This window comes from Cupressus sempervirens, chromosome 1, assembly GCF_028749045.1.
Source record: "Cupressus sempervirens isolate cs-2001-9-10 chromosome 1, ASM2874904v1, whole genome shotgun sequence".
In the NCBI taxonomy this organism is placed as follows: Eukaryota; Viridiplantae; Streptophyta; class Pinopsida; order Cupressales; family Cupressaceae; genus Cupressus; species Cupressus sempervirens.
The window spans coordinates 268,790,981-268,813,091 of NC_143118.1; the positions used below are offsets into that span (position 1 = coordinate 268,790,981).

At 30.2% G+C, this 22,111-nt stretch overlaps 2 protein-coding genes across 2 annotated transcripts; both read right to left on the reverse strand.

The window, feature by feature from the left end:
• Positions 1 to 1,249: 1,249 nt before the first annotated feature.
• On the reverse strand, positions 1,250 to 6,221 carry LOC149577152 (alpha pinene synthase, chloroplastic-like). Its single transcript, XM_089822494.1, has 10 exons — positions 5,946 to 6,221; positions 5,654 to 5,853; positions 5,419 to 5,504; positions 4,995 to 5,209; positions 4,817 to 4,914; positions 4,620 to 4,712; positions 2,953 to 3,168; positions 2,540 to 2,678; positions 1,721 to 1,969; positions 1,250 to 1,595 (listed from the first exon to the last, which is right to left on the reverse strand). Exons 1-10 carry the CDS (start codon positions 6,186 to 6,188, stop codon positions 1,299 to 1,301), a joined length of 1,836 nt encoding a protein of 611 aa, XP_089678620.1. The 5' UTR covers positions 6,189 to 6,221; the 3' UTR covers positions 1,250 to 1,298.
• Positions 6,222 to 16,900: 10,679 nt separating this feature from the next.
• Positions 16,901 to 21,869, reverse strand: LOC149577153 (alpha pinene synthase, chloroplastic-like). The gene is made up of 10 exons (XM_089822505.1): positions 21,596 to 21,869; positions 21,304 to 21,503; positions 21,069 to 21,154; positions 20,645 to 20,859; positions 20,467 to 20,564; positions 20,270 to 20,362; positions 18,605 to 18,820; positions 18,192 to 18,330; positions 17,372 to 17,620; positions 16,901 to 17,246 (listed from the first exon to the last, which is right to left on the reverse strand). Exons 1-10 carry the CDS (start codon positions 21,836 to 21,838, stop codon positions 16,950 to 16,952), a joined length of 1,836 nt encoding a protein of 611 aa, XP_089678631.1. The 5' UTR covers positions 21,839 to 21,869; the 3' UTR covers positions 16,901 to 16,949.
• Positions 21,870 to 22,111: the final 242 nt, after the last annotated feature.

Here is a 22,111-nt window from a genome sequence, read left to right on the forward strand (position 1 = left end):
CCTATTCCTCTATGAACTTGATATCACGTCTGACAATAATTCTCCTAGTCCTAGGGATAAAAATCCTATATACCTTTGATGTTTCATTGTACCCAACAAGGTAACCTCTCTCTGCAGTCTAATCTAACTTTGTATGTGTATCATTTGGAATATGACAATATACAAAACTCTCAAATATCTTGAAGTTACCAATATATGGCTTCTTTACTATGAAAGCTTCTTCCGGTGTTGTCTTCCCTAGCACCTTGTGTGGAACCCTATTCTAAATGTAAATTGGTGTACTGCATGCCTCTACCAATAAGTAATGGGGTATGTCCTAGTCATGTAGCTTAGTCGTTGCTGCCTCTGATATAGAATGGTTTTTCCTCTCAACAACTCTATTCTATTGTGGATTGTATTTTACGATAGATGGTTGTACTTTGTTATATTGTATTTGATTATCAAAGATCTTATGTGTTGATGTATTGTATTCATGATGTATATTCTTTGAGCTTTTCATACCTTGTGAATTGTACAAGGGATGATTATAGATTCTGATTATTGCCAAGTGGCATCTTAAATAATTGTATATTATTTAATTGGATTCATACTCCTAGTTATTCTAAAATGTGGAACTGTTCTATATCAGATATAGTATTAATAAAACTTATTTTTATAAATGTAATTCAATGTCATGGAACCCTTAGGAGATGTAATATATTTTGATTGTTGTATGTATGTGAATGATTGCTTCCACTATATTATATTTTTTGTTGTTTAATTTTTATCTTTCAAAAAGAAAAAAAATTGGTAAACTTAGTGAAACTTTAGGTTAATTTATTTTGGGTTCCCTAGAGGGGTGTTACACTAGTCCTTCCTTTTCATTTTGGCCAAGCATCGGATCATAGCCACCTTGATACTAATATAGAAGAAAAAAAGTTTAAAATTAAAAATATTTATGTGCTCAAATATTAAATTAGAAATTCATTGTAGTTCTATTTCAATATGTCCTTACATCCAATGTATTGGTTTTATAAAGCCATTATTAGATATCAGCTTAATAACTATAAGTTATTAAATGTAAACGTTGTTATCCTAATATTTTTTCATGGATGAGCCCTTGGATTTAGATAAAAATATAACAAAAAATTTAAAAAAATTGAGTCATATCTAAATGTAATGCCCTAAAATATTTTAGCCAAAATACATGTGCACTGTAATTTATTTTATATACCTGAGTTTTTTTCTTTGAAAATGTTGAACATTGAGGTGCTAAAATATAAAATTGGGATATTAATCTTTATTCTCATATTTTTTAACTACATTGCCACAGGTTCAAAGAGGATTTGAATGACTAGATCTTTGATGTCTTTATTAGAATGAGTAAATCCATCTCTCTCTTTATAGAGGAGTTGGTAACTTCTTCCAATATTGTAGGCATAGTCCTTGCTTATAGTTGGAACATTATCAGGCTTCAAATACTCCCAATCTAATTGCTTGAGTTTTTTTTGCAATAATTCTTTCAGGTGATCCAAAGCTTCTTCCTCTGTAGATTCTAGGTGGTCTTTAATATAACATGATATTCCTGATACTAATTCTCCACGATTTGCCTCGGCCTTCAAAATAAAGATTCAAAATTATAATAAAAATTAGTTGGACTTAAAATAAACTAAATTCAATTTACATGTATATTTTTGTGAAAATATAAATATAAAGTTATGTAAAGAAAATGATTACATACCTTGAAGGTTCTAGTGTCACCTTTTAGTCTAAGGGATAGGGATAAAAGTTCATTGAACTTTGATGGATAGTCTATTTCTTGAATGATGTTATCTGAAAGAACTGCATCTAATGTTAATATAGGTTGCAACATGGTTACACGATATGCTGAGCTTGGTATACCATTTTCTAGGTATTCATCTAAAGATGGTATGTAACCATCAGCAAGCCATTGAGCTTCCTTTGTAAGGGCTTCGAGATAATCTTCCCGCTGTACAAGAAAAAACATTTATTTAAAATGAACAATATTTTCACACAAAAACATTATATATGAGTTCAAATTTGGAAGATTATTAAGAAAAGTTATTAAAGCATTAAAATCAAAGTGTAAGATCAATGTTAATTCTATTTTAAAAAGATCAAAGCAATTCAAAAACATATTATATTAAATTTCAATTTTCTACATAAAGAATATTTTATTTAAAATCAAATGCAATATAAATCTTAATAAAAATATAGAAGAAAAATATCAAGCTCTTTCAAAGTTGTATTACTACTATACTATGAGGTCTAATCAAAATAACATATAATAGAAAAATAAAAATAGTAACATTTGTAGGGAAGTTGAGTACTAACATAAAAATTGAGTTTAATAGTTTATAATGACTAGAGATCATTTATTTGGTTTTTAGTATTAAATTTGAAACATGAAAATGTTATGAATATTTGGCAACCTAAAATAAGTTTGATCCAAAATAACTCATTTAATCTCATATGTTATGTGTGGTGTAAGATTAAGTAGGATTTAAACTTGTTATGAGTGATAGGTTCGAATTCATACAGCTTTACGTATGTAAGGGAGGGTATCTCGTTGTTGAGTCTTCTGTGCTGCATCTGCACTTTCATTTACTCCCAAGTAAAATGCCTTATATGTTATTTTAATACTTTCAGGAAATCTTTCTGGAGGAAAAGGATCCCACCTAAATTAAAAGCATTCCAATACAACAAGTTAGTTTATATTAATAAAACACACCCTAGTTTATGCAACTATGAGTAAATACAAAGTAACAAATTAATAGAGAGCTTTAATTTTATATTTACAAATTGCATGAAAATTGTTGAGTAAATATAGTAATTGTTTCTTAACCTCAATTACCTATCATTTTCATTAAAAGTATCAATTTAATCTACTATTATGTTCTTTATACGAAAAAAATGTACATGAATATAAGCCTTTTTGTATACCATACTTACATTTTAATAGCTTCATTGAAGAGTTTTATCTCATCAATAGTACCATAGGTGTCATATATATCATCTACAAGTGTTGTAAGAGAACAAAGCTTTGCAAAGTCACTTCGATAGACCGAATACTTAGCATCTATAGAGTATGCACAAGCTAAAGCAAAATATTCCACATGACGATGATGAGCAAAGTCCACTTTATCCAAATTCAAATCCTTCCACCATCTAAGCACAAAATTCATACAAATTTTAGTAATTTTGTATATTTAAACCATAAAATAAAATGAACACATAATCTCATTTATAAATGGTAAAGTAGTGTATATAAATTTTCAAATTAAAAAGTGTGCCTAGCTCCCACTTGAAAAACAGAAAATCTTATTGAAAAAAAAGAATGTATAAGCATATATTGTCCAAAATAAAAAGTTTATACAAAAGGATTAAAAGTTAATCTATTGTCTCATAAAGTATTTCAGTCTTGAAGGAAAGTTTTCCATAATGCACAAGTAGCATTTTTATCTCCTCAATCAATATATGTGTCAGTAAAGAAGTCTATTCCCCATCACTTAAAGGTTTAATCTATGATATTTACAATTTCCACCTAGAAACACCTTCTCCTTTAAATTCCAGTCCTACCCATAATGTATACCGCTCATGGAAAAAAGCCATAACCTTTTATAAAGTATAGGAAGTAAAAGGTAAACTAAATTTGGATGGTTTTCCCTCCTTATCCAAGGTGATATCACCAAAAATGTCTTGTTTTATTCCCATAGAAAGAAAGAAAGAAATAAACCTTGGTTGTGATATTATTCCCTTAATTGTAGAGGTCAAACTAAATCCCACACTTGATAAAGGAAAAAAAGGTTCTCAATCCTCTAGGTGCTAGAAAAAAGGGAATTTTAGGCAAACGGAAAATTTTCAATATCCTCCATGAAAACAATTTGACTATCTCACCCCATCTCTCTCTTACTATTGGTATCTCAAATTGCATTTGTGTCAACTATATGGAATTAGGAGTTCCTAAGGTGATACCATGAGGGGCACTATGAGACATGCTAAGCTTACATCAATGTATGAAATTGTTGCCACTCTTAGAAAGAAATGCCCCCCCCCGCCCGCCCCCCCCCCCCCCCCCCCCCCCCTGCCACCAAACAAGAATAGAAGACTCATTTGTTATGATCAATGCATCCCTAAACAAGTAAAGGAGACTCACTTAGAGGATTCGACCTAGTATGTGAAGGTTAGTGAGGGCAATGTAAAACTCTATTGTAACCACTAAATCTCATTTCCAAAGTCTCCATTTCCATCTCCCACATCCTATGAGACACATTTATGAAGGAAACAAGAAAGAAAAGAATTTTACATCTTTTATAATAACAACTCTAGAACATATGACCAAAGATTAGAACTATATCTTTTAAAGTATGTTATGCTTCTAATGATATTCTTTTTTTTTTGGTTTGATTATTAATGTTATAAATATTCTTTATCTTGATCATTCTTATACCAATTTTTAATATATAAAAATAATAGCTTATCACTTGTAATTATTTAGTCACTTGCCCTCTATAACTTTGATTTTTATAATTAACTTACTTTACAATCAGCATAATTTCTATCTATTTTCACCTCATTAAATGATATCCACTTGTTATTACTTTAATCAATCAACTTACTTTAATATCGATTGAAGCTCTCGTCGATGGACTGATTGCATGATATTGAAGTCCAATTTAGCAAGACTTAGAATTTCTTTATTACCACTCATCCTGAAAATTAGGGTTAGAAGGTCAGACTTTCTATAACAGAATAAGCCCTAGCTAACCATAAGAGGTAAAAGAAAAAACATATTGAAATAAACCAGCGCTGTTACTCTGTCCAAGATCTATTTTTGTCATAGATGTCCATGTAATTTCTTGCTTCTACTCTGGGCAAATTTCCATGCCAACCATACTCTAGGTTGTACTTTATCTGCGTGTTAAAATTTTGGATCAGGACCACAATAAGCAAATTTTTCCATAGTCTTGAGAGAGTTAAAACTTTAGTCTCACCTCTTGTGAATGATGGGAACTGATATTATCTTTTTGTAGAGCTTGATTTAAATATGTTGTTGCAAAGGATTTAGCCTCATCCATAATATTCTCCTTTGGGAAAGCAATTAAAGAAGCTCTATAAAGATTTATAACACTTCGTATCTTCTCTTCTTCTGATTGAGTTGATGGAGTCAAGAACTGCCCATCATTTCCTTTGAAGTGTATTAACACATCTGCCATTATATCAAATAAATTTAATCAAAATCAAACATCATGAAAAAATTTAAATTAATATAAATGGATCTTCTTTAGTGATCACAGATTAATGAAGAAATTAAGTTTTGAAAAAATAAGCTAATCTTGACTATTTAACACTTTTAGTCTAAGAAGTAAGATTTAATGTGTGATATTTAATCTTTCAATGTAGACATAATTTGATAACCTGAAGAAACAGGATATCTATTCAAACGAAGAACCCGAAGTCCCAAGGCTGCCATATTCAGATCTTTAGAACAATTGTTCCAATATCTGCTAAGAAATTATTTTATTAATATAACAATCACATAAATTTTAACTGTTGGAAAACAACATAAGCAAATATACTGGCCAGATACTATTTTGAATGATAATTAACAATGTAGAATAGCATTTTGTTTATAATAAACTTATAAACCAACCTGTAAACATAATCAAGCGCTTGTTTTATTTCATTTTGGAAATGTCTATCTATTGCAAGGCGTTGAACTTTTTCAACCATCACAAGGCGCTCAAAAGCATTCTCTTCACAAGATTTACCACTTTCTGCTGAGGGCATTTGATTGAACATTTCCTTGACCTCTCCAATAAGCCCCTCCCAATGTTCCATGTAATGAGAAGTCTGTAAGATTGTTATATATGATCATCTTGAAAACTACAAAAAGGAATAAGAGAATATAAAAGAATGACCTAAAATGAAAGAAGATAACATACATCATATGTCTTCTCTTGGATGGTTTTAATAAGATCTTCATCGTCCCACAAGTTGGGATGATGGTTGCCTGTGCGCCTGATTGGAGCTTCAACGGTGGTGGTGGAAGCCTTAGCAATGAAGGGATTAATCAGCCTCCTCCTACTTAAGCTTTGAATGCTTTTATTGAAAAGCTTGACATTAGGGTTGGGAGGAGATTTAAAGCATGAGCTCAAAACAGAGGGGGAAACAGAGAAAAGAGCCATTGCAAGATCTCTAAATATGCTACTAGAGAACCCTTTGATGGCCTTTTATAACAGGAGATCATGATGAAATCTGTGGCAAATATAGCTTGGTTTGGAAAACGGGATTTATTATCTTTTCGTTACTCACCTACCGTTTTGACTACGCAACTAGAAGTTCGGTTCACCGAGCAATGACAATACAAGCATATGCACGCAATTTTAGTTTTAATCGAATTGTTATTGAAAGTAAATTATACGGGATAGATTATTTTCAAGTTCAGTTTATATGAATTTTTATAAGTTTTAAATAATAAAAAAATATTTTACTTTAAAAGTATGGATGGAGAATGTTACATTTTATTAGTATTTGTTCATGGGTTAAATAATTATAAATTTATGAAAATGATTTATCTCAAGACTAAATTAATTGGCACATGCATTTAAGATGGATTGTATGAAGAACCAATATTTTAGAAATCACTACTCCAACTCTCTTTTCTTAAATAAATTCATAATATTTGTTTTAATATAATAAAAAAAATACATTCATCTAAATATTTTAACAACTCACTATTCATAAAATATTTTGAAACATTTATCCTTTCTTTCCATGAATCCAATATTTTCTCTAAAAAAATATTAAAATAACTTTACTATTCATAACAATATTACAAAATACAAATCAAATCCTCATAATTAGATGATATTGTTCATATATAAATAATAATAGATTTTTTAATTCTTATTTTATATTTTAAATATATATTTAGTAAGTTTTATAAATGTAAAAAAAAATATTTTAAAAAATTACTCAATATATTATAATTATATCTAACTATTAGGCAAATACTTCATGTTTATGGAATCTAATATGAGTTATATTAAATGAAAGAAATGTAATTGGAAGATATCTTGATCTACTAGGAGGCAACATGTCACAACTATTAGTTTGTAGTAGAAATTTATGAGTTGAAATAATAGCTTCAAAGAAGAATAGTCAATGCAAGATGGAAAATTTTGTCGCTATTTGGTCAATTGCAAATCGGATAGTTTAAACAACACATGACACTTTTAGACTAAAAGTGAGATACTCTTTTTAATTTAAAGATGACAAATATATCTTATAATATGACAAAAATAAGAATAAAAGTTAAAAAGATGAGGAATATATCTTATAATATGACAAAAATAAGAATAAAAGTTAGAATCATGCCACATTTTCAACTACCATGCATTTGATTAAATGTCAACCTAACTATTATTTGAAAATTATAGTTACAAGTGATAAAGTTATATACCTTTGATTTAGAGAGCGCAAAATAATGGAAATAAAGTATTGCCAGAGGTGCTAACTCAACTACACCACCACCCCCCACCCCCTACCCAACTCACATGTGGATGACACTGTTAAGTAGATAATAGTTACATACATACATACATGGTTAAGTGCTACCTAATTATGTCCACGACATCTGTACACTGGATGCATACTCCACCTACTAGGTTGCCTACATACCCATATCCACGGGATCAAGAGCCTTGAACTACTCACTCTAATGCATGTATAGTTTTGTTTCTAATTGGTTAGATGTAGTTGTATTCCTATAACCATTGGTGAGATTTACTCACCTAGTATAACTGAAGTCGCAAGCATACACCCACTCAAGTGAATCATGTGGTTTTCTATAATTAAAATACTATAATACCCTAGTGCAACCTTTGTGTTGTAGTTTACAGTTAATGTAAGGTTAACTTACATATTTCTTAACTCACTCCTTATATAGTTATTTTTAAAAGCTTGTAACAATACCTGTGGCCATGCGGCCTATTGAGTGAGTTTTATTATTTTTCTATTGTGTCTCCATCTCTTTGTTCATATACATAGATACATAGATACATAAATACATATAAATATGTATATATATATATTCATATACATACATACATATACATAGATCACAAGGGTATGGCAATGAAATCCTAGATCTCCACTAATCTCCACAATCCACAAGATCTCTATATACATATATACATACATACATACATACATATATAGATACATACATATATATACACACATACATGCATACATACATACATTTGCATATATGCAATTTTATCACCTTAAAAAACTATATTTGATCGTGCTAACTAGGAACAATTGATTGTTCATTTTATTGTACCTAATCTAATGATAGTTCTATAGGAATTTGAAATTAACCCAACTAATTAGAAACTAGACCAATTTAACTAGGTTATGGTTTCTTTCTTTCTAAGAATATTTGCTATGATATGTTTTTCTAAAATTTCTTACCCATTTTTCCTAGTTTACATTATTTTTGTTTAGGATCTCGAGCTAACTTAGTTAGAACAAGTTGAGTGAGTTTTATTATTTTATTATTTGAATTCTAGAATATAGGCTCTATTTTATCACTAGCTTTGTTCAAGTCCTAATTTTAATGAAGCAACAAAGTGGTTTTTAGGGTGGAAAGGACTATATAATGAATAGGAAACTTGAAAGCTTGAATGTTGAAATGCTGAAATGAAACCTATCAAGGATCAAATATCTATGGAAGAGTTACGACATAATGTGAAGTTGATTAGATATAAATTGAAAAAAACACAACATAAATCATTCCCCATTTGTTTTGATTGTGGAGAGTTGCATGCAAAAGAGGATGGAGAGCTCTAAAAAATGGTAGAGAGCTCCAAATGTTGGTGGAGATTTCATTTTCATTCCCTTGTGATCATTGTATTTCATTTTCATTCCCTTATGGTCTTTGCATTTTGTTGTCGTGCCCATGGTGGAGATCACTGGAGATTTCAAATTTCATTATCATGCCCTTGTGATCTCTAAATTTCATTGGCATGCCCTTGTGATCTTGGTGCCTTTTCTCTATGATTTCTTTCATGTGTTGTGCCCTTGTGATCTTTGTACTCTTTGCAACACTACAAAATTTTGGATCAAATTATGATGAAAATTTGCAATGGCAATGTAATTTGTGGTGTTCCAGCCCAAATATAGTAGTGCTTTCTCTATGTTGTTTGCAAGGGGAGAAGAGGTACCTATGTAAATGTTGTTTTCTTTTCCTTCTAAACATGTATATCTTTATGTTTCCCCCAATAGGTGATTATAAGAGCTTCTCTTCATGTGTCTATGTGTGTGTGTGTGTGTGTGTGTGGATATATACACATATATATACATATACACATGTATATATATGTATATACATACATATAAACATACATATACAAAGATCACAAAGGCACACAAATGAGATTCAAAGATACATAAATACATAAATTCATATACACATACATATATGCACATATATACATACATACATACATATGCATATGCATTTTTATCACTATGGAAAATTGTATTTGATCTTTACTCAATCACTAAGAGATAATATAATTTGTAAGTACAGATGTCTGCATACATAGTTTGGTATGAATAGTTTCGATTGAATTTGTCTAAGGAGAGTGAGTCTACTTATGATGCTAATGGTTCCATTTATTGGGTCGTCAGAGGAGAGATACTTATAGAATATTAGATGTTTATGGATATGGGATAATTCATTTTTGTGAATGGTTGATCAAGCAAGTTATAGAAATCAAGGTGTCATTTGCAAGTAGTTTCATTAATTAGATAAGGGAATCATCTTTGAAAGCAAGATGATCAAAATTGGCATGTCCATCCTTATGATAGATGTCTTTATCTCACAATAGAAAATTACCTAAAATGGCAAGCAAAAAATTATTAAATATATTGAAAATCAGAAGAACATTCACTTATCATATTTTTCAATGACAAAAATATAATAAAAATATATTTTGGTGGAAAAGTCCATGAGCTATGTGGTTCAACATTGTGGTTATTCCACTATCCAGTAGTGGGAACTCTTCATATTAAATATGAAGATCTTGAAATTAAAAAGGATAACTATCAGAGATCTATATTTGCGTTTTAGTGATTAAAAATATACAATCTAATTTTAAGAAAAATAATAGTCTTGAATGTATTTGAGTAAATAAAATAAACAAGATTACTAGTTGTAGCTGTATAATTCTAGTATTACTGATTATGTTAACCAAAATGTTCAATGAAACAAGTATTAAGTAACATAAATAGATCATCTGCTCGATCCTATGATGACTTAATGTGAATGCATCTAATCATTACTTGGACAATATTATGCATGAAATATTTATTCAATCGCCTAGAGAGAATATCATTTGTAAGTACATATTTCTGCATACTTAGTTTGGTATCAATAAATTCAATTGAATGCAAGGATAATTTTTTGTGTGAATCGAAGACATGAATGATTAATTTAATTTAGCACAAGCACTATAAAATTGTGTATGTATGCATGTAAAGTAGTTCACATAGTGAACTAATTTACATACACACATGCACATATGCATACAATCATTATAATCAGTTATCCTTGAATTTGACCAAAGATATTATATATGAATATGGGATACATGTTTAGAAAGAAAAGAAAAGAACATTTACATAGGTACCTCTTCTCCCCTCAAAGAAAATTGCATAACAAAGGCATGAAGATCACAAGAGAATGACAACAAAATCCTAGATCTCCACTAATCTCTACCATTTTTTAAAGCTCTCCACCCTCATTTAGAGCTTTCCACCATATTTTGCACATAGCTCTCCACAATCAATCAAAATAAATGGGTAATGATTACTGTCATGTTTTCTTTTCTTTTTTGTTTATAATCCATAATCCATAATCTACAAGATCTATCTGTATACATACATACATACATGCATACATATATACATATATTACATACATATATACATACATATATAGATGTATATATATATGCATACATACATATATATGCTTACATACATGAAAACAACAATGCATTTTCTAAGAGTTTACAAATTTTTAACAAAATTAATGTTTAAAAAAAAAATGCACCTGAAGAACTATTAGCTTAGAAGCAAGAACATGGTGTTGAAAAAGTTCAAAAAGTGCTTGACATGAGAGGTCTTCAAGTGAGGGTGTTAACCAATCTTGAAAACTTGAATGCTAAAATGAAAGCTATCAATGATAAACACATATGTCAGATTTACAACACATAGTAAAGTTGATTTTAGATAAGGTAGAGGTAGATATTCAGAAGTTTGATAAAAAAAATTTAAGACACGAGAGCAAAGAAGGAGTGACTTTAGAAAGAAAATGAGAAGGAGCAGCTTTAGAAAGAGACTACATGGCAGAAACAACAACCAAACAATATAGAAGATATTATGGGATCCATTGGATAGAACCTAGGAAAGTGTTGTGGTAGGTATTATAACATTGGAATCACTTGCAAGTGTCCTTGAGAATTTATAGTCCAAATATCAAATGCTTATAATAGTGTTTCACATAATGGCACAGTCTCCCTATGATGATCCCAAGTATCAAATGTTTATAAGAGTATTTCAAGGTTGGGAATCACTTTAACACCCTTTACAAGGTTCAAAGGTAATTTCATTGTGGCAAAGGCTTCTACAAGGGAATGAGCCTTGTGATTATGGCTAGTTTCTTTCTAAAAATATCTACTATGATATGTTTAGTAAAATTTCTTGCGAACTCTAGCCATTTTTCTTGGTTTGCATTATTTTTGTGGAGGATCTTGAGATAAGTCACTTAGCACAGGTTGAGTGAGTTTTATTTTATTATTATTTGGATTCTAGAATATGTATGTAGCTGGATAAATTTTTCTATTATGTAGCTAATATGTAATAAGCACCTTATAAAATATCTCTAGATATACATGTTCAAAAGGAGATATAAACAAACACATGTTTAGAAGGTAAAGAAACCAATACTTACATACCCTTGAAGAAAATTGCAGAGCTAGGGCATGGCAAAAGAATCATAGAGCAAGGGCATGATAACAAAACATAGAGATCACAAGGGCATGGAAACCAAATCGTAGAGCAAGGGTACATCAATGAAATGTAGAGAATAACATAGGAAAGAAATGCACCAAACACATATGCATAAACATGAGGCTCATTCCCTTGTAGGTGTCATAACCTAGTTAAATATACATATATATCAACCCAGCTAATCAACAACTAGACCCATTTAATTAGTTATGGCTTGTTTCTTTCTAAAAATATTTACTATGATGTGTTTTTATAAAATTTCTTGCGAACTCAGCCCATTTTTCACGGTCTACATTACTTTTGTGCAAGATCTTGAGGCAAGTCACTTAGCATGGGTTGAGTGACTTTTATTGTTTTATTATTTGGATTTTGGAATATGTATGCAACTAGATCATATATGTAATAAGCACCTTGAAAAAGATCTCTTTAGATATATAAAGAGATACATGTTTAGAAGGAAATATAAAGACATACATGTTTACAAGGAAAAGAAAAGAAATTTACGTACATACCCCTTCTCACCCTTGAAGAAAATTATAGAGCGACATTGAAATCATAAAGCAAGGGCATGACACAACAATGAAATCACAGAGCAGGGGCATGACAACGAAATGCAAAGATCATGAGTGCACATCAACTAACTACACTAATCACAAGGGCACCATGACAACATTCATAACTCTCCACCTCTTTCACACACAAATCTTTGCAAAATCAAAACAAATGGAAAATTATTCACATGTTTCTTTTTTATGCTCTCAAGGGCATTGCAATTACAATGCCAATATTAGTATTGCAATGGCATTGGGAACAATTGCAAAAATAAAACATGAAAATAACCACAAATTACACTACCATCACAATTTAACCCCAAATGTTGTAGTGGGTTGAGGGAGGGAGTCATAGTCACCTGCTAGTCAAGATCTGTATATGAAGCACCACTCCCTACCATTATCAATTTAGTTTAGATTATATGTGTATGTAAATGCTCAAAATTTATGTAGATTGTAGGTACTTGACATTGACTTCCATGAATTACTAGGATTAGCGTGCCTTATTACAATATCTCAATGGGAAAAAATGGGAGATAATCCCCGAGTCAAAATCCTAACCTTAAGCCAATTGTCCTAGAAAGTAGGACAAGTATTTGAGTTTTACCCTTCTGAATTTGTCAAGTGATGTGAATTCATGATTTTGACCCTTGAGTTTGATTTAGTATTATGTACTTTATAATGGATTTTTGTATTTAGTTTTGTGAGTCTGATGTGATTTGCAGTTATAATTTAATCAAATCAAACATTTTTAGATGATTTAATTTAATGAAATATTTACAAAGAAAAATCAATATTTAATTAATTAAATAAAAGAATTAAATTTAAAGATTTAATTAAAGTTCTAATTTTGGCGTAGTTATATTTATTTAATTTAATAATAATATATTTAGGAGTTTCATTTTTATAATAAAATCTATATATTATTTTTAGTTTAATTAAAAAATAATTTATTAAAAATGTCTTGTGATTTAATAAGAGAGAGCAAGAATTGATTTAATAAAGTCTATTTTAATTAAATTGTATAAGGTTGCATATGAAATTAAAATATAGTAAAATAATTAAGAAAAATGTTTGTCATGATTGCAAAACCAAAGCCCTAATTGGAGAAAACTCTTTATTTTAAGAGACTAGAGCTCATTCCTCCACACACAGGTTTGGAGGAACCAATTTCCAAGAAGAGAGTTTTTTTAAAAAAGGAATTCCTTGTGAGTTCTATGTATCCATTGTTAGCATAAGATCCAAGTAGGATCTTGTGGGTTTTTCATGATAGTCACCTTCCTTGAAATAATGTCTTCTCCATGACTAAATGGAATGGTTTTCAAAATGTAACAAGGTTGAAACCCATGTTTCTGAATTTAATTGTTCTTTGTTTGGAAACCTCTATAAACGAAATGATGATTTGAAACCCTTGTTTTGTAAATTTAGAGATTTATATTTTGATTTGGGCAGGGTTTGAAAAATAAAGAAATCAAGATTTGATATACAAATTTGATTGGTTATTCACATTTTCCCTATTAGATATATATATATATATAATTACCAAATTAAAATATGGATCTAGCCATTTCTGAGAGGAGAGCTTATGTTTTCTTTTTTATAAAATATTTTGTAATATGAGAGAAGGGGTTGTGAACTCCCCCCAACCAACTCGGTTGCGATGGCAAGTCACTGCCATAGTAGCAGATGCTACAAAGGTAGCAAGCGGTGCCAAGATAGCAGACATCACTACAGTAGCAAGCTACCCAAGCAACCAAGCCATACTTTGGCCTCCCCAATTATGGGGTATGCAATGTAATCACGTTTCATATTTAAAAAAAAAAGTCTTATTATGTTTTTAGATTATGTTAATATTATTAATATTATTATTATTATTATAATATTTATTGTAATGATTATTAATATTAATAAATTAAAATAAATATAAATATATTATTTTATTGATATTTTGATAATTGTTGTTATTAATAATTTGATAATTTTTATTAGCTTAAAAATAATAATAATAAATAATTAAAAGGCTGCTGTAAATATACATCATAAATTTTTTAATTGAATTAATAGTGTATTTTCATAATTATATTTTTAGAGAAAATGTTTGCTATTGAAATTTGTTGAGCGTTTGAGGTTCTTTTAGACTCAAAGAGCTTAACAAATCTGAGACTTGAATAAATGAAAATGTGATCCTTGATTGTAATCAAAGACCCTATAAACTGTAAAACTTGAAAAAAATGAAAAATGAAAACTTGAAAGCCAATAGTCAGAATTTGAACTTTTGTGTTTTGAAAACCTAATGAGTTATGAAAGTTACATTGTTATGTACTTTATGTGATGTGCTGTTTACTAGAGTTGGGTTCATGTTTGACTTAGTACATTGACCAATCAGGATGTGTACTAGAGGCTTGGGGGTTTTTGTTCTATGATGATGTTATGAATACGATCTTTTATACCTGACCATGGTGATGTGTCACATATTTTCTATGACGAAATTTGATTAATACTTGTTAGTGCTTTCTAGTTTCTTGTATAGAACTGAGATGAATGGTATGATTTTTTTCTTCGTGTAACCTTTAAGTTTTGATAAATTATCTTTTGGTGCTTTCCAATTGCTTGTATAGGACTAAGGTGATGATTTTGATTTATCTTTAGGTTATTTTCGATTGCTTGTAAAGGACTAAGGTGAATATTGTGCTTTATCTATAGGTGCTTTCATGTTTCTTACAAAGGACTAAGGTGAAAATTGTAATTCTATGAGTTGTACTTTTGATGAGCTTAGGGTAGGTAATCTAAGTGTACATTGGGAAGTGGCTTACAATGGAGGCCAGAGCCCTAAAGAGGTTTCTTGGGTAACCCATTGTAAGTTATTTTAATAAAAAAATAATATTTCATTAAATGAGAGTAAAATGAATTAATAAGAGTCATTGTTTTTCCTTGCCTATGCCTTGAGTGCTAGTACTTTCTAGGAATGGAATAAAGAGGATGCTTTGTTGTATCCTTGCTTTATTAGTATGCCTTATCTATACAAAAGGATACTAGTGCTACATAGAGACACTAGGGGGTCAGAGTCCGAAGAGGCTACTAGGATAACCTTAGAGTTGGCTCATGTGATGACACTTTCCCACTTGCATAGTAGATTTCCTGCGTGTCTTTGTTGCCTCTAGGTTTAGATGTTACTTGTATCTTGGTACCTTTGAGATAGATTGCTATCCGGATTTCCTTGACCTAGATGTTGGTTATGACTTGTGGATTGATATTTGTTTGGGACTTGAGACTATCTCTTGAGCATAGTGGTAGTGGGCCATTTAGGTTCCATGAGGTTGGGTGGTATTATTTCTTATACCATTAAGATTTGACTGTTGGATGTCACTGCTAGATGTACCTGTACAGTTCTTTCTTTCTTTTTGATCTTGTATTTTATGATGGATGGTTATACTTTGTTGTATTGTATTTGATTATCAAAGATCTTATGTGTTGATGTATTTTATTCATGATGTATATTCTTTGAGATTTTCATACCTTGTGAATTGTACAAGGGATGATTATGGATTCTAATTATTGCCAAGTGGCATCTTAAATAATTGTATATTATTTATTAGATTCATACTCCTAGTTATTCTATAATCTGGAATTGTTGTGTATTGGATTTAGTATTAATAAAACTTATTTTTATAAATGTGATTCAATGTCATGGAACCCTTAGGAGATGTAATATATTTTGATTGTTGTATGTATGTGAGCTATTGCTTCCGCTATATTATATTTGTTGTTGTTTAATTTTTATCTTTAAAAAAAAAATATTTTTGGTAAACTTAGTGAAACTTTAGGTTTATTTATTTTGGGTTCCCTAGAGGGGTGTTACACTAGTCCTTCCTTTTCATTTTGGCCAAGCATTGGATCATAGCCACCTCGATACTAATATAAAAGAAAAAAAGTTTAAAAGTAAAAATATTTATGCGTTCAAATATTAAATTAGAAATTCATTGTAGTTCTATTTCAATATGTCCTTACATCCAATGTATTGATTTTATAAGCCATTATTAGAAATCAGCTTAATAACTATAAGTTATTAAATGTAAACCTTGTTATCCTAATATTTTTTCATGGATGAGCCCCTGGATTTAGATAAAAATATAACAAAAAATTTTAAAAAATTGAGTCATATCTAAATGTAATGCCCTAAAATATTTTAGCCAAAAAAAATGTGCACTGTAATTTATTTTATATACCTGAGTTTTTTTCTTTGAAAATGTTGAACATTGAGGTGCTAAAACATAAAATTGGGATATTAATCTTTATTCTCATATTTTTTAACTACATTGCCACAGGTTCAAAGAGGATTTGAATGACTAGATCTTTGATGTCTTTATTAGAATGAGTAAATCCATCTCTCTCTTTATAGAGGAGTTGGTAACTTCTTCCAATATTGTAGGCACAGTCCTTGCTTATAGTTGGAACATTATCAGGCTTCAAATACTCCCAATCTAATTGCTTGAGTTTTTTTTGCAATAATTCTTTAAGGTGATCCAAAGCTTCTTCCTCTGTAGATTCTGGGTGGTCTTTAATATAACATGATATTCCCGATACTAATTCTCCACGATTTGCCTCGGCCTTCAAAATAAAGATTCAAAATTATAATAAAAATTAGTTGGACTTAAAATAAACTAAATTCAACTTACATGTATATTTTTTTGAAAATATAAATATAAAATTATGCAAAGAAAATGATTACATACCTTGAAGGTTCTAGTGTCACCTTTTAGTCTAAGGGATAGGGATAAAAGTTCATTGAACTTTGATGGATAGTCTATTTCTTGAATGATGTTATCTGAAAGAATTTCATCTAATGTTAATATAGGTTGCAACATGGTTACACGATATCCTGAGCTTGGTATACCATTTTCTAGGTATTCATCTAAAGATGGTATGTAACCATCAGCAAGCCATTGAGCTTCCTTTGTAAGGGCTTCGAGATAATCTTCCCACTGTACAAGAAATTTTTTTAATTTAAAATGAACAATATTTTCACACAAAAACATTATATATGAGTTCAAATTTGGAAGATTATTAAGAAAAGTTATTAAAGCATTAAAATCAAAGTGTAAGATCAATGTTAATTCTATTTTAAAATGATCAAAGCAATTCAAAAATATATTATATTAAATTTCAATTTTCTACATAAAGAATATTTTATTTAAAATCAAATGCAATATAAATCTTAATAAAAATATAGAAGAAAAATACCAAGCTCTTTCAAAGTTGTATTACTACTATACTATGAGGTCTAATCAAAATAACATATAATAGAAAAATAAAAATAGTAACATTTGTAGGGAAGTTGAGTACTAACATAAAAATTGAGTTTAATAGTTTATAATGACTAGAGATCATTTATTTGGTTTTTAGTATTAAATTTGAAACATGAAAATGTTATGAATATTTGGCAACCTAAAATAAGTTTGATCCAAAATAACTCATTTAATCTCATATGTTATGTGTGGTGTAAGATGAAGTAGCGATTTAAACTTGTTATGAGTGATAGGTTCGAATTCATACAACTTTACGTATGTAAGGGAGGGTATCTCGTTGTTGAGTCTTCTGTGCTGCATCTGCACTTTCATTTACTCCCAAGTAAAATGCCTTATATGTTATTTTAATACTTTCAGGAAATCTTTCTGGAGGAAAAGGATCCCACCTAAATTAAAAGCATTCCAATACAACAAGTTAGTTTATATTAATAAAACACACCCTAGTTTATGCAACTATGAGTAAATACAAAGTAACAAATTAATAGAGAGCTTTAATTTTATATTTATAAATTGCATGAAAATTGTTGAGTAAATATAGTAATTGTTTCTTAACCTCAATTACCTATCATTTTCATTAAAAGTATCAATTTAATCTACTATTATGTTCTTTATACAAAAAAAATGTACATGAATATAAGCCTTTTTGTATACCATACTTACATTTTAATAGCTTCATTGAAGAGTTTTATCTCATCAATAGTACCATAGGTGTCATATATATCATCTACAATTGTTGCAAGAGAACAAATCTTTGCAAAGTCACTTCGATAGACCGAATACTTAGCATCTATAGAGTATGCACAAGCTAAAGCAAAATATTCCACATGACGATGACGAGCAAAGTCCACTTTATCCAAATTCAAATCCTTCCACCATCTAAGCACAACATTCATACAAATTTTAGTAATTTTGTATATTTAAACCATAAAATAAAATGAACACATAATCTCATTTATAAATGGTAAAGTAGTGTATATAAATTTTCAAATTAAAAAGTGTGCCTAGCTCCCACTTGAAAAACAGAAAATCTTATTGAAAAAAAAGAATGTATAAGCATATATTGTCCAAAATAAAAAGTTTATACAAAAGGATTAAAAGTTAATCTACAGTCTCATAAAGTATTTCAGTCTTGAAGGAAAGTTTTCCATAATGCACAAGTAGCATTTTTCTCTCCTCAATCAATATATGTGTCAATAAAGAAGTCTATTCCCCATCACTTAAAGGTTTAATCTATGATATTTACAATTTCCACCTAGAAACACCTTCTCCTTTAAATCCCAGTCCTACCCATAATGTATACCGCTCATCGGAAAAAGCCATAACCTTTTATAAAGTATAGGAACTAAAAGGTAAACTAAATTTGGATGGTTTTCCCTCCTTATCCAAGGTGATATCACCAAAAATGTCTTGTTTTATTCCCATAGAAAGAAAGAAAGAAATAAACCTTGGTTGTGATATTGTTCCCTTAATTGTAGAGCTCAACCTAAATCCCACACTTGATAAAGGAAAAAAAGGTTCTCAATCCTCTAGGTGCTAGAAAAAAGGGAATTTTAGGCAAAGGGAAATTTTTCAATATCCTCCATGAAAACAATTTGACTATCTCACCCCATCTCTCTCTTACTATTGGTATCTCAAATTACAATTGTGTCATCTATATGGAATTAGGAGCTCGTAAGGTGATACCATGAGGGGCGCTATGAGACATGCGAAGCTTACATCAATGTATAAAATTGTTGCCACTCTTGGAAAGCAATGCGCCCCCCCCCCCCCGCCCCCCCCCCCGCCACCAAACAAGAATAGAAGACTCATTTGTTATGATCAATGCATCCCTAAACAAGTAAAGGAGACTCACTTAGAGGATTCGACCTAGTATGTGAAGGTTAGTGAGGACAATGTAAAACTCTATTGTAACCACTAAATCTCATTTCCAAAGTCTCCATTTCCATCTCCCGCATCCTATGAGACACATTTATGAAGGAAACAAGAAAGAAAAGAATTTTACATCTTTTATAATAACAACTCTAGAACATATGACCAAAGATTAGAACTATATCTTTTTAAGTATGTTATGCTTCTAATGATATTCTATTTTTGTTTTTGTTTGATTATTAATGTTATAAATATCCTTTATCTTGATCATTCTTATACCAATTTTTAATATATAAAAATAATAGCTTATCACTTGTAATTATTTAGTCACTTGCCCTCTATAACTTTGATTTTTATAATTAACTTACTTTACAATCAGCATAATTTCTATCTATTTTCATATTTTCACCTCATTATATGATATCCACTTGTTATTACTTTAATCAATCAACTTACTTTAATATCGGTTGAAGCTCTCGTCGATGGACTGATTGCATGATATTGAAGTCCAATTTAGCAAGACTTAGAATTTCTTTATTACCGCTCATCCTGAAAATCAGGGTTAGAAGGTCAGACTTTCTATAATAGAATAAGCCCTAGCTAACCATAAGAGGTAAAAGAAAAAACATATTGAAATAAACCAGCGCCATTACTCGGTCCAAGATCTATTTTTGTCATAGATGTCCATGTAATTTCTTGCTTCTACTCTGGGCAAATTTCCATGCCAACCATACTCTAGGTTGTACTTTATCTGCGTGTTAAAATTTTGGATCAGGACCACAATAAGCAAATTTTTCCATAGTCTTGAAAGAGTTAAAACTTTAGCCTCACCTCTTGTGAAAGATGGGAACTGATATTATCCTTTTGTAGAGCTTGATTTAAATATGTTGTTGCAAAGGATTTAGCCTCGTCCATAATATTCTCCTCTGGGAAAGCAATTAAAGAAGCTCTATAAAGATTTATAACACTTTCTATCTTCTCTTCTTCTGATTGAGTTGATGGAGTCAAGAACTGCCCATCATTTCCTTTGAAGTGTCTCAACACATCTGCCATTATATCAAATAAATTTAATCAAAATCAAACATCATGAAAAAATTTAAATTAATATAAATGGATCTTCTTTAGTGATCACAGATTAATGAAGAAATTAAGTTTTGAAAAAATAAGCTAATCTTGACTATTTAACACTTTTAGTCTAAGAAGTAAGATTTAATGTGTGATATTTAATCTTTCAATATAGACATAATTTGATAACCTGAAGAAACAGGATATCTGTTCAAACGAAGAACCCGAAGTCCCAAGGCTGCCATATTCAGATCTTTAGAACAATTGTTCCAATATCTGCTAACAAATTATTTTATTAATATAACAATCACATAAATTTTAACTGTTGGAAAACAACATAAGCAAATATACTGGCCAGATACTATTTTGAATGATAATTAACAATGTAGAATAGCATTTTGTTTATTATAAACTTTTAAACCAACCTGTAAACATAATCAAGCGCTTGTTTTATTTCATTTTGGAAATGTCTATCTATTGCAAGGCGTTGAACTTTTTCAACCATCACAAGGCGCTCAAAAGCATTCTCTTCACAAGATTTGCCACTTTCTGCTGAGGGCATTTGATTGAACATTTCCTTGACCTCTCCAATAAGCCCCTCCCAATGTTCCATGTAATGAGAAGTCTGTAAGATTGTTATATATGATCATCTTGAAAGCTACAAAAAGGAATAAGAGAATATAAAAGAATGACCTAAAATGAAAGAAGATTGCATACATCATATGTCTTCTCTTGGATGGTTTTAATAAGATCTTCATCGTCCCACAAGTTGGGATGATGGTTGCCTGTGCGCCTGATTGGAGCTTCAACGGTGGTGGTGGAAGCCTTAGCAATGAAGGGATTAATCAGCCTCCTCCTACTTAAGCTTTGAATGCTTTTATTGAAAAGCTTGACATTAGGGTTGGGAGGAGATCTAAAGCATGAGCTCAAAACAGAGGGGGAAACAGAGAAAAGAGCCATTGCAAGATCTCTAAATATGCCACTAGAGAACCCTTTGATGCCCTTTTATAACAGGAGATCATGATGAAATCTGTGGCAAATATAGCTTGGTTTGGAAAACGTGATTTATTATCTTTTCGTTACTCACATACCGTTTTGACTACGCAAATAGAAGTTCGGTTCACCGAGCAATGACAATACAAGCATATGCACGCAATTTTAGTTCTAATCGAATTGTTATTGAAAGTAAATTATACGGGATAGATTATTTTCAAGTTCAGTTTATATGAATTT

Excerpts from the sequence above, each read along its gene's own strand:
- LOC149577152 (XM_089822494.1), bottom strand. The coding sequence starts at position 6,188 with ATGGCTCTTTTCTCTGTTTCCCCCTCTGTTTTGAGCTCATGCTTTAAA. Across the intron at positions 4,915-4,994 it reads GTTCCCATCATTCACAAGAG|ATAAAGTACAACCTAGAGTA; the intron begins GTGAGACTAAAG and ends TTTAACACGCAG. Across the intron at positions 3,169-4,619 it reads GAGCTTCAATCGATATTAAA|ATGGTGGAAGGATTTGAATT; the intron begins GTAAGTTGATTG and ends TTTTGTGCTTAG.
- LOC149577153 (XM_089822505.1), bottom strand. The coding sequence starts at position 21,838 with ATGGCTCTTTTCTCTGTTTCCCCCTCTGTTTTGAGCTCATGCTTTAGA. Across the intron at positions 21,504-21,595 it reads TCCAAGAGAAGACATATGAT|ACTTCTCATTACATGGAACA; the intron begins GTATGCAATCTT and ends ACAATCTTACAG. Across the intron at positions 17,247-17,371 it reads GTGACACTAGAACCTTCAAG|GCCGAGGCAAATCGTGGAGA; the intron begins GTATGTAATCAT and ends TTTATTTTGAAG.